This window comes from Acanthamoeba castellanii (genome assembly GCF_000313135.1).
Source record: "Acanthamoeba castellanii str. Neff unplaced genomic scaffold scf7180000084293, whole genome shotgun sequence".
NCBI lineage: Eukaryota > Discosea > Longamoebia > Acanthamoebidae > Acanthamoeba > Acanthamoeba castellanii.
Window position 1 is genome coordinate 5,430 of NW_004457370.1, and position 11,437 is coordinate 16,866.

At 59.5% G+C, this 11,437-nt stretch overlaps 5 protein-coding genes across 5 annotated transcripts in view; 1 reads left to right on the plus strand and 4 right to left on the minus strand.

The window, feature by feature from the left end:
- The window catches only part of ACA1_022220 (AcetylCoA carboxylase, carboxyltransferase component, putative), a gene marked incomplete at both ends in the record, with an annotated part of 2,488 nt that extends 1,139 nt beyond the window's left edge, over positions 1 to 1,349 (minus strand). The window contains 5 exons of the mRNA XM_004336659.1: positions 48 to 144; positions 246 to 353; positions 455 to 629; positions 716 to 826; positions 1,065 to 1,349. Coding sequence (XP_004336707.1) covers positions 48 to 144; positions 246 to 353; positions 455 to 629; positions 716 to 826; positions 1,065 to 1,349 — 776 coding nt within the window. The remainder of the gene's footprint in view (positions 1 to 47; positions 145 to 245; positions 354 to 454; positions 630 to 715; positions 827 to 1,064) is intronic.
- A 646-nt stretch (positions 1,350 to 1,995) lies between these two features.
- Positions 1,996 to 5,568, plus strand: ACA1_022330 (carbamoylphosphate synthase L chain, ATP-binding, putative; the record flags this gene model as incomplete). Its single annotated transcript, XM_004336660.1, has 15 exons — positions 1,996 to 2,046; positions 2,133 to 2,285; positions 2,402 to 2,489; positions 2,611 to 2,767; positions 2,857 to 2,900; positions 3,013 to 3,085; positions 3,175 to 3,246; positions 3,360 to 3,435; positions 3,509 to 3,727; positions 3,824 to 4,047; positions 4,154 to 4,292; positions 4,382 to 4,617; positions 4,709 to 4,936; positions 5,051 to 5,279; positions 5,401 to 5,568. 15 exons carry the CDS (start codon positions 1,996 to 1,998, stop codon positions 5,566 to 5,568), a joined length of 2,157 nt encoding a protein of 718 aa, XP_004336708.1.
- Positions 5,569 to 5,672: 104 nt separating this feature from the next.
- ACA1_022340 (uncharacterized protein) lies at positions 5,673 to 6,233 on the minus strand (the record flags this gene model as incomplete). The annotated part of the gene is made up of 3 exons (XM_004336661.1): positions 5,673 to 5,838; positions 5,940 to 6,075; positions 6,146 to 6,233. The coding sequence occupies 3 exons, from the start codon at positions 6,231 to 6,233 to the stop codon at positions 5,673 to 5,675; spliced, it is 390 nt and encodes a 129-aa protein (XP_004336709.1).
- Positions 6,234 to 6,636: 403 nt separating this feature from the next.
- On the minus strand, positions 6,637 to 7,135 carry ACA1_022350 (uncharacterized protein; the record flags this gene model as incomplete). The annotated part of the gene is made up of 2 exons (XM_004336662.1): positions 6,637 to 7,001; positions 7,066 to 7,135. The coding sequence occupies 2 exons, from the start codon at positions 7,133 to 7,135 to the stop codon at positions 6,637 to 6,639; spliced, it is 435 nt and encodes a 144-aa protein (XP_004336710.1).
- Positions 7,136 to 7,418: 283 nt separating this feature from the next.
- The window catches only part of ACA1_022360 (uncharacterized protein), a gene marked incomplete at both ends in the record, with an annotated part of 6,138 nt that continues 2,119 nt past the window's right edge, over positions 7,419 to 11,437 (minus strand). Inside the window, 15 exons of the mRNA XM_004336663.1 lie at positions 7,419 to 7,580; positions 7,642 to 7,932; positions 8,080 to 8,166; positions 8,263 to 8,500; positions 8,572 to 8,742; positions 8,862 to 8,965; positions 9,054 to 9,301; positions 9,381 to 9,573; positions 9,650 to 9,711; positions 9,800 to 10,034; positions 10,158 to 10,232; positions 10,309 to 10,554; positions 10,643 to 10,806; positions 10,971 to 11,067; positions 11,233 to 11,403. Of these exons, the coding sequence (XP_004336711.1) occupies positions 7,419 to 7,580; positions 7,642 to 7,932; positions 8,080 to 8,166; positions 8,263 to 8,500; positions 8,572 to 8,742; positions 8,862 to 8,965; positions 9,054 to 9,301; positions 9,381 to 9,573; positions 9,650 to 9,711; positions 9,800 to 10,034; positions 10,158 to 10,232; positions 10,309 to 10,554; positions 10,643 to 10,806; positions 10,971 to 11,067; positions 11,233 to 11,403 (2,544 nt within the window). The remainder of the gene's footprint in view (positions 7,581 to 7,641; positions 7,933 to 8,079; positions 8,167 to 8,262; positions 8,501 to 8,571; positions 8,743 to 8,861; positions 8,966 to 9,053; positions 9,302 to 9,380; positions 9,574 to 9,649; positions 9,712 to 9,799; positions 10,035 to 10,157; positions 10,233 to 10,308; positions 10,555 to 10,642; positions 10,807 to 10,970; positions 11,068 to 11,232; positions 11,404 to 11,437) is intronic.

Consider the following 11,437-nt stretch of genomic DNA (forward strand, 5'->3'; position numbering starts at 1 on the left):
CGTGTCGTGTCGTGCGATGTTTGTGCGGCGGAGGCAGAGAAGCGTACATAGACAGGGCCTCCACGTCGTTGGTGAACGAGCCGTGGGCCACGCCAGACTTGCTGGTGTGGGTGCGGGCACCACCGAGGCCCTCGTGTGTGATGTCTGTATCGACACGACACGTGGAACACACACGACACGCACACAACACACACAACACGGGTGAGCTCGAGCGACAGCGATGGAGGTGTGGCGCGTGAGGGTACCCTCGTGGGTGACGGTCTTGACGACCTCGGGGCCGGTGACGAACATGTAGGAGGTGTCCTTGACCATGAACGTGAAATCGGTGATGGCGGGCGAGTACACAGCACCGCCTGTTTGACATTCCACGCACGAACAGGCCACGCACCGGTCAGATTCACTGGAATGTGTGGCACGCGCGCCACGGCCGGCGATGTGTGAGGTCACGACGTACCAGCGCAGGGACCCATGATGAGGGAGATCTGAGGGACGACGCCCGAAGCGAGCACGTTGCGCTGGAACACTTCGGCGTAGCCGCCGAGCGAGGCCACGCCCTCCTGGATACGGGCGCCGCCCGAGTCGTTGAGACCGATCACCGGTGCGCCCACCTTCATGGCCTGGTCCATCACCTGCACTCGAGCCAAGCGCAGCACTTGAATAAGTGATCGTGTGCCACACGACACGCACACGCACACACGCACACACGCACACACACACGAGAGGGAAAGCGTGCCTTGCAGATCTTCTCGGCGTGAGTCTCGGAGAGAGAACCGCCGAAGACGGTGAAGTCCTGGCTGAACACGTACACCAGGCGTCCGTTGATAGTCTGGTGTTGGATGTGAATGTGAAAGAAGTGGGTTGACTTGATTAATAAAAATAAAACAAAATCTCGAGAAAGAACAAAGCTATATTGTTGGTGCACGTACGCCACGACCAGTGACCACACCATCACCAGGGTACTGCACAGTCACGCAACAAAGCACAAGGATAAAATCAGCAAATGAATCGAAGAGCTCGTCGACAAATTTACACGAATTTAATTGATTTGATCTAGATTTTTGTACCTTCTGGTTGACGATGGCCGGGTCGGTGGAGCGGTGCTCAACGAACATGGACTCCTCGCGGAAGGATGAAGGGTCGAGCAGGAGCTCGAGACGCTCGCGCGCTGTGAGCTTGCCCTTCTTGTGCTGCGCAGCAATGCGTGGGAGACCGCCCCCCACCAGTGCCTCGGCACGCTTGGTCTCTACGCGCTGCTCAGCCGATGCGGCCAGGGCCGCCCTCGCACCGCTCGAGTGCAGCATGCGCGCCGCAGCGCCCCCGCGCCAGCCAGCGGCAGCGGTCATGGTCATCGTGCTCGTCGTGCACTGCAGTGCCCTCCTCATCTTGTCTCTACAATGTTACGCGCAAATCTTGCAATTAAATTAATAAATAATTCGAAAAAGAAATAAAAGGTGCGCACAAGAAGAGATCAAATGAAAGAAGCGCTTCGATTGATGTAGGCCGCGCGTACGTTGAATTTAGCTGCCGGCTCGATGTGTGGGATCTAGGATGAATGCGAAGGCACCAATTGATCAGATGTGGATTCGCCCTGCTTCCGTTGCTCGTTCCGGCGTGATCGCGCAGGATCGAAGTCGTGATACTCGGTAATTGTCAGGAATTTGATATTCCTTTGATTGCGGTTGGCGGAACGGAGAATTCCGCTTATCTGCTGCCCGGATAGATCCCGGTTTATCTGGGAAGAACAACCCGTGGGCGCAGATTTTGGCAGTGTGGTGCTGCTTCTCTGCTGTGATCGACATTTGCTCGTACAAAAGAACTGCATAGAACATGTTGAGACGTGCCGCGCGTTGCAGCACCTCCGCTTCCCATGTGGTACGTCAGGAATGAAAGAAGCTCATTAACTATTGTTGCAGATTTGGGATTATCGATTTAATTTGTTCATTTTGGCTGTTTTTAATTTTACTTTTGCGATGCCAACAGGAGCTGCTTCCGAAGATGGGCGTTCGCGCCTTCCACCGCTCCCTCGCCCCCCGGCAGGCCGAGAAGGTTTGCTACTACTTCAATTATTAATTTGCTGAACAACCAAATGAGAGGCAAACTGCTGACGATCTACGCGCTGTGCCGCACCGCAGCTGTTCGATAAGGTGCTCGTGGCCAACCGCGGTGAGATCGCTTGCCGCGTGATGCGCACGTGCAAGCGTCTCGGCATCAAGACCGTCGCTGTCTACTCCGAGCCCGACGCCCAGGCCACCCACGTCCGCATGGCCGATGAAGCCATCTGCGTCGTACGAGCCTCTCTCCACCGCACGCACGCACGCACGCGCGTGCACCGCACGTGTTACGCCGCACGCGTGTGTCAGCACAGCTGACCCGATCGATTACGCACATGTGTTCTTTTCAGGGACCCGCCGCCTCGGCCCAGAGCTACCTGCGCGTCGACCGCATTCTCGAGGCTGTCAAGTCCACCGGCGCCCAGGCCGTCCACCCCGGTACGCTACTACAGTGTGTTGTGTGTTGTGTGTTGTGTGTTGTGTGTTGTGTGTGGTGTGTTCGCCCTGCGTGTGCGCTTGCTGACGCGTGTTTGCCTTGTGTCGCAATCAAACGTGCCAGGCTACGGTTTCCTGTCGGAGAACGAGGTGTTCGCCAAGGCGCTGGAGGAGAACGGCGTGCAGTTCGTGGGTCCGCCCTCGTCCGCCATCCGGGCCATGGGCGACAAGATCGAGTCCAAGAAGCTCGCCAAGGCCGCCCGCGTCAACACCATCCCCGGGTATGCAGCATTCCACCCTCGGTGCCAAGCATTCCCAAGCATTCTTGTCATTCCGCTCACCAAAAACCACTCTTCACGCACACACACAGTTTCCTGGGCGAGGTCAACAGCGACGAGGAGGTCCTCAAGATCGGTACTCGCGCGCAAATATTTTTTATTTATGTCATTTTTTTTATTTATATTTAAATACTGATCAATTATTTGCTCATCGTTGTTTTTTCTTTGTGTGTCGGCGTTGCGTTCAGCCGGCGAGATTGGGTACCCGGTCATGATCAAGGCCAGCGCCGGCGGCGGTGGCAAGGGCATGCGCATTGCCTGGTACGCGTTCTGCTCTGCATTTCTTTCCTTTTCTTTTCCTTTCTTTGGCTGAATCGCAGCTGACGCGACACGTTCTTTTTCTTTTGAAGGAACGACGAGGAGGCCCTGAGCGGTTTCCGCCTTTCCAAGGCCGAGGCCAAGGCCGCCTTTGGTGACGACCGGTTCGTGCCCACACCACCGCGCGTGCCATGCGTGTGTCGTGCGTGTGTCATGCGCGTGGTGTGTGCGGTGTGACCAGCTCACTCACGACCCACCATGCACGCCCCCAATATAGGATGCTGATCGAGAAGTTCATCGACAACCCGCGTCACATCGAGATCCAGATCCTTGCCGACACCCACGGCAACGTCGTACGTGCCATGAACCACCGCACACACGGCACGACACGACACACGCTAACTTGATTGCGTCGACGATGCGCAGCTGTACCTGAACGAGCGCGAGTGCAGCATCCAGCGCCGCAACCAGAAGGTCATCGAGGAGGCGCCCTCGCCGCTGCTCGACCCCGCCACCCGCCGGGCCATGGGCGAGCAGGCCGTCGCCCTCTCCCGCGCCGTCGGCTACGCCTCGGCCGGCACCGTCGAGTTCCTCTCCGACCAGCACAAGAACTTCTACTTCCTCGAAATGAACACTCGCCTCCAGGTGCGTGTCGTGTCGTGTGCCGTGCGTTGTGTGTGTCGTGTCGTGTCGTGTCGTGTTAACGTGTGTGTCGTGTCGTGTCGTGTCGTGTGTCGTCAGGTGGAGCATCCGATCACGGAGAAGATCACGGGAGTGGACATCGTAGAGGAGATGCTGCGGGTGGCGGCGGGCCACAAGCTCAAGCTGCGGCAGGAGGAGGTGCCCCTCAACGGGTGGGCCATGGAGTGCCGCGTCTACGCCGAGGACCCCTACCGCAACTTCCTCCCCTCCATCGGTCGCCTCCGCACCTACAAGGAGCCCCACGCGGCCGACGGCTCCATCCGGTACCGCACACGCACCACCGCACACGCACACGACACACATCGCACACGACCACAGCATCACACACGCGTGTGCGCACGCGCTGACGGAGGAACGCGCGATGGACAGAGTGGACGCCGGCGTGTACGAGGGTGGCGAGGTGTCGGTGTTCTACGACCCGCTCATCTCCAAGCTGGTCACGTGGGGTCCCACCCGCGACGAGTGCATCAAGTCCATGTCCTACGCCCTCGACACCTACCAGATCGAGGTACGCACCTCGTCGCACACGACACGCAACACGACACTCGGCGCTGACACGCACACGCACACGCACGCGACACGCGACACGACGGTTAGGGAGTGAACCACAACGTGCCGTTCCTGCGTTCGGTGATGGAGAACCAGCGGTTCCAGTCGGGCAAGCTGTCGACCAACTTCATCCCCGAGGAGTACCCCGAGGGGTTCAAGGGCCACCCGGTGACGCCCGCCGACATCGACGAGCTCATCGCGTCGGCCGCCGCCATCCACCTCTCCCGCTCGCGTCGCGACGCCACCATCTCCCAGCAGCTCCACGCCCGCCCCTTCACCTCTGAGTACCGCACCGCACCGCACACACCGCACACACCGCACACACCGCACACACCGCGTGTTCTTACAACCGCACACGACGCACGACACGCACAGGAACATGGACCTGGTGGTGACGGTCGAGGGCAAGAACTACCCGATCACGCTGGTGCAGGAGCCCACCGCGAGCCCGGCCGCCGGTGCGTCGACGCACCCGGCCATCCCCAGCCTGGAGGAGACCGACGAGTGCGAGGTGGTCATCAAGCAGGACGACGGCCAGGAGCGCCGGGTGAAGGTCAACTACCAGTGGCAGCTCGACTCCCCCATCTTCTCCGCCATCGTCGAGTACGTACCACAACCGCACACGCGCGCCTACGCCCGACCGCACACGCACACGCCTACTCCCGACCGCACACGCGCATTGCTGAGGTCATATCTCTGTGTGTTGTGTGTGCGCAGTGGTAAGGACGTGACGATGCAGCTGGCGCAGGCGCTGCCGGTGGGCTACAGGCTGGTGCACCTGGGCACCAAGTTCGACGTGCTCGTGCGCACGCCGCGCCAGGCCGAGCTGGCGGTGCTCATGCCCAAGCCCGTCGTGCAGGACTTCTCGTCAACCGTGCGCTCGCCCATGCCCGGCCTCGTCATCTCGATGAGGGTCAAGAAGGGCGATAAGGTCACCGTCGGCCAGGTTCGTGCCATTCTCCACATTCCTTGTGGTTTGTTTTGCTGGCGTGGCACGGCACACACGCGTGTGGCACGGCACTCACGCTCGTGTGTGTGTGTGTGTGTATGTGTGTGTGAACGAGCAGGAGGTGGCGGTGGTGGAGGCCATGAAGATGCAGAACGTGCTGCGTGCGGAGCGCGACGGCGAGATCGAGGACGTGATGGTGACGCCGGGCGCCAACGTGGGCGTCGACGAGGTCCTCATCACCTTCAAGAAGGCCGATGCCGCCAAGGAGGAGTCCAAGAAGCAGTAAAATCACATCACAGCCCCCCCCCACATCTAACAATCATCAACAAAAACATTTTGACCAGACATGTTCGTCACACACGCATCTTCAGCGGTCCGTTCAGGGCAAAACTACGACTGGTCGCAGGGCTTGTCGTGGTGGCGCTTGGTGGTCGTGGTGCTGGTGGTCTTGTGGCAGTCCTTCTCGTCGGGCGTGGTGGTGCGGTGCTTCCTGGTCGTCGTCGTGGACGTGGTGTGCTTGGGGCAGTCCTTGGTCGTCGATGTGGTGGTGGTCTCCCTGGGGCAGTCCCGGTGGTCGTGGTGGTGGTGGAGTGCTTCTTGGTCGTTGTCGACGAGGTGTGGTGGTGGGGCTTCTTCTTGTGGCACACCTTGACGCACTTCCAGAAGCACTTGCCTTCCTCCTTCTCATCGCCATCATCGTTGCAGTCGTGATAATCCTTTTCGTCGTCCTTCCAGTCGTTCCAGTCCCAGTCCTTCTGCTTGTCGCCATCCTTCTTGTCGCCGCCGTCTTGCCCTGCCCAAATGAGCGCATGAAAGGTGAGCGGGTTGGAATGGAACAGCCTTGCGTGGAGTGCTGGCGGCACTTAAGAGGCACTCATTACCGTCATGGGCGAGAGCGAGGGCGAAAAGGCCCAGACAGACCAAGGTGAAGAATGCCACACTGAGCTTCATTGTTGGTTTGCTCGGGGGTAGGATTGTGGCTGAGTGTATGATTATCTGGTGGAGAAGGAGGGAGCTGGGAGTGGGGATTCCTTCTTATAGCTCTGCAGCACATGACACAGTTCTCCCCAACACAGAAGGTTGACACACAAAGTGATTGAGGTGAATAGATCACTGCACGCATATGTCCTTGTTGCCACTGGTGTCCCGGCATCACAAGGCACGCCGATCTGCCATGGCTTTTCCACAACCCTCTCTCAAACACCCCCCTGACCAAAACAACCCAGACCCACGCCCTCATCAAGGCTTCGTGGCCACCCAGTCCCTGCCGTTATCGGATGTAACCAGAACAGGGTCAGAAAGGGAAGAAAATGTCGGTTGACATGTAATATCTGGTGTGGTGGGAATTCAGAAATTACTGATCACAGGGCTTGTCGTGGTGGCGTTTTGTGGTCGTGGTGGTCTTGTGGCAGTCCTTTTCGTCGGCCGTCGTCGTGCGGTGCTTCCTGGTCGTTGTAGTGCTCTCCTTGGGGCAGTCCTTGGTGGTCTCCCTGGGGCAGTCCTTGGTCGTGGTGGTGGAGTGCTTCTTGGTCGTTGTCGACGACGTGTGGTGGTGGGGCTTGCACACCTTGACGCACTTCCAGAAGCACTTGCCTTCCTCCTTTTCATCATCCTCGTCATCGTCGTCGTCGCAGTCGTGGTCGTCCTTCTCGTCGTCCTTCCAGTCCCAATCTTTCTGCTGCTTGTCGTTGTTCTTCTTGTAGCCACCATCGTCTTGTCCTGCCAAACAATAAGTCAGTGGCAAACTTACGGTTTGGGTGCAGTTGATGAAGGACTGACTCACCGTCGTGGGCAAGAGCCAGGGCGAGCAGGCCCATACAAACCAAGGCGAAGAGGATCACGTTGAGCTTCATAATGTTGTGTTGATTGGTTGTCGTTGTTATTGTTGGTTGTGATGGAGAAGGTGGAGCTGGAGCTTTCTTATAGCTCAAGCTCATCCAGCTGATTGGCTGGTGGCAAGATAAAGCGCCTCGATCTCATTGGCCCCAGTGTGATTTGAGTCACATCGCAACAAGCTCAGGTGTCACCAGCACTCCAAAATTCAAAAGCCACACCTTCCACCGAACTCGCTCTGTGGAATGCATGTCTTTGTTGTGGAATGCGTGTAGTTTGTGCCGGTGTGATGGTGCTCCCTCGTTAGTGGTGTGCGGCGAGAAACTTCTGGCAGAGGTCGGCGACGCCCGGCGCGTTGGTGCGGTTGGCCTCCTCGCGGATCTTGATGATCAGCGACGCGTCGTTGGCCTTGACCGCCGCCAGGTACGCCGACTTGAGCTTGCCACACATCACGAACCCCTCCACCTGCAACAAATCTCATTCAGCCACCACGTGCGTGTGCGTGTGCGGTGTGTGCGGTGTGTACCTTGCTTTGGAGGTAGACGAGCTTGTCGACGAGCTTTTCGCCGGTCTTAGGGTCGTTGTGGTCGCGCACCATGACCTTGATGGCGGCCAGCACGACCTCGTCCCAGTCCTTGTCGTCCACGCTGCCCTTGACGTTCTTCAGCAAATCGAAGATCTTCGAGACCTGCCGCTTGCTGGCGATCTTGGCGATGGCGTCGACGTAGATGGGCGCCATCGGCAGCCGGAACTCCTGCATCACCTTGAACGCCAGCTCGTGGTTGTAGCTCCCCAGCAGCTCTCCCGCCACTTCAGACTACAACACATCACACAGCACAACACGCACGGCACACCACACGACACACGACACACGACACGCACGACACACAGCACACGACACGCGACACGCGCGAGTGAGTGGGCTGAGTGATGAAGGTTAAATTTGTGGGTGTAGGGGCCGCACCTTCTGGGCTTGCTGGCCAAAGAGCGAGAGGTTCTGGAGGGCGGGGGCGCTCTTGGCTTGCGTGGCAAAGTACTTGGTCACCTCCATCTGCGCGCGGGTGCGTGCAGGAACCGCACTGACGATCAGCACCGCACCGCACACACGACACACACCGCACGACACACGCCACGCGCACGCACGCACCTGGAGATTGAGGGTGCGGATGTATCGCGAGATCTCGGACTCGGTCAGCATGGCGGTTGCTGCTGGCGCAGCTGCGGAGCCGGCAGCGGTCGACGATGACGATGAGGAAGAAGACGAAGACGACGATGGTGATGGTGAAGCCGAGAGCTGTGCGGGTGGCGCGGTCGCCGCCTCGCCGCGTCGGTTCTGGATGTCCTCGAGTCCCTCCAGCAGGAATGCCTTGGCCTGCTCCAAATACCTGCGCGCCCCGGCGTCAGCGAGAAAGAACGAAAGCGAAACCGAAACCGAAAACGAAAGCGACGAGAGTACTTGAGTTTGGCGGCGAGGTCGGGGGAGGCGTGGGAGACTTTGATGGAGGTGAGGGCGGCGCGGACGTAGTCCTTCATGAACTCCTGGAGGGTGAGCAGTAGCCGGAAGGCGCCCTTGCTGTTGAGCACCTTGCACACCTCCAGCAGGTACTTGCTCGACTGCCCCAATCCCCTATCTATGTGACAGGCCCGGGGCTGTTAGTTCGCGTGCGTGTGCGTGTGCGTGTGCGTGTGCGTGTGCGTGTGCTAGTGTGTGTCGTGAGGGTTGGCGTGCCGATCTTGCGCAGGGACCGAAGGAGGAAGGGCAGCTGCGCGTGCGACAGCGCGGCGAGGAATACGTCCTCCACAAAAACGTTCGGCGGCAGCTTGTTGGCGATGATGAACGAACACGCGTCCTAATGACACGCACGACACGACACGGCAAGACACACGTTCAATATGGTGGAATGCCAGGAATGCAAGTTACGGTTTGTTAAGTGGTACCTCGTAGAGCGAGTGGTGCGTCCAGAAGGCGACCTGCTGGCGCGGGGTGCCGTAGAGGCGCAGGTAGTACACGCACTGCATGAACCGCATCGAGTCCAGCGTGCCGCTGCCGCCCTTGGCCCCGCCGGCGCCGCCCGAGGCCTCGCGTCGCACCGGACTGCTCCCGCTCCCGCTGCCGCTGCCGTGCAACCGTTGCTGCGGGCTCTCGTCCCTCTTCGGCGTGCTCCCGCTGCCCCACAGGTCGGCGACTGCGTCGACACAGCACAAGGCAGGGGGTGAGTGTCGACAGTGGTGTGACAGGCGTGCAGACAGGTGTCGACAACGTACAGAAGCCGCGCGAAGCGGGTTTGGTGGGGGTGGTGGGCGGCGTGCTGAGCTTGCTCGAGAAGCTGCCGGACGAGGAGAGCGACGAGTTGGACATGGACGACGACGAGGCCGACGAGGACGCCATCTGCGCGTGCAGTGCGCGCAGATCACTCGCCTCCATCGGCGCACCCGACTCGAGCGTGCTGATGATGCTCTGTGTGCGGTGGTGCGTGTGCGTGTGCGTGTGCGGTGAGCGCATGTTTGATGACAACGGGGTATGCAGCGAATACCTTAAGGAGCGTGCCCGAGTCAAGGCCACCGGCGTGCGACCCGCCTCTGTCGTTGGTCGTCGCTGCTCCGGCCAACCACACGTCAGCGCCACAAAAAAGAACGAAGCACGAGAAACTATAAAGAGCGAAGAACGAAGGAATGCGACGTACGCAAACAGTATTTGAACTTTTCCTTGGCGTCGTTGTAGCGCGGCATGCGGAGGAGGGCCATGCCCAGGGCGGCCCACACGGGCTCGGCGTCGATGCTGCACTTGGTGGCGACGTCGAGGGCCAGCTTCATGCGGTCCTGCGCGATGAGCTTGTCCCGCTGCTGGCGCGCCTTGTGCGGGTCGGAGAAGTCCATCAGCGAGATCTTCCCCAGCGGGCACTTGGACAGCGTCAGCGTCTGAGCAGCCACCAAACATGTTTTGTTAATTTGTGTAACAATTATAAGATAGCCACAGAAAATAATAATTAATTAATTAATTAATTAATAGAATAATAATAATAATAATAATAATAAATAAACCTGGAGCAGCTCGACGTGGGACAGGATCGTGTCACAGAGCGAGACGCCACCGGAGGCATCGGACGACCGAATAAACTGCACGCCGACCACTTGCTCTCAGTACACTGTGCGACACAGACACACGACACACACGACTAAGCGAGTGACGGACCTGAAGCTTGGCGTAGAGGAGGAGCTGCTGGATGAGGTTGATGGTGTGCAGCTTTTCGTCGGACGGGCGGTCCGGGAGTCCGCTCGAGAGGCGATCGCACACGACGAGGCAGGCCTCGCCGGCCTTCTTGGGCTGCGCGACGAGATCGAGCAGGGCCTTGCCCAGGTGCATCGACGGGGCCGTGCCGTAGGCGTGCTGGACCCGCAGCTTCGCATCGACAGTCTCATCGCCCGTCAACACCCACGTCTGAGCCGAAACATTGCGTGAGCAAGCCGACCGCACACGCACACGCACACGACCGCACACGCACACGCACACGACCGCACTCACGCACCTGGGCTGCGGGACGTGTGCGTGAGCCGTCGGAGATGGGGAAGAGGAGGGCCTTCTGGGCGTAGTTGATGAGGAGCGCATCGTCGACGAGTTCGGGCAGGCGCAGCAGCAGCAGGCGCGCGTGAGAGGTCTGCTCGGACATGATCAAGCTCTCCACGATCAACGCTGTCATATCGGCGATTAAACACAGATGTAAGCACACGACAAGTTGTGTGTGTGTGTGTGTGTGTGTGTGTGTGTGTGTGTGTGTGTGTGTGTGTGTGTGTGTGTGTGTGTGTGTGTGTGTGTGTGTGGTCGTGTATGAGTGTGTCGTGTGTGTGTGTGTGTACCGGGATGGTCGACCAGCTTCTCGAAGAGCTTCTGCTGGTCGGCGCCCAGTTCGAGGAGCGCGCGAAGGCCCAGCTCCCGCTTGGAGAAGAGCTCCACCTGCGCCGGACTCAACGCGCTCCGCAGGTGCGACAGCCCATACTATTTATTTTTTGATTCGCACACGCCGCATACGACACACAACACCGCACGCACAACACGCGACACACGTCAGTGAAAGCGAACGTGGCATGGCGGGGGTGGTGGGCGCGCGTCGGGGCGTACCTGGACGAGGAAGAGCTTGAGCGGGTGGTTGCGGGCCGGGTCGGACGCGATGGGCTTGTCGAGGAGGGTGGTGACGATGGCCACGGCCTCGTGCAGCTGCAGGCCCGACAGCGCCTCGCCGGCCCCGGCCGTGTCGTTCTGGGTGGCGAGCAGGTGCACCACGCGCGACTCCTCGATACGCGCCCCCACGCTCTCAGCGCCATAG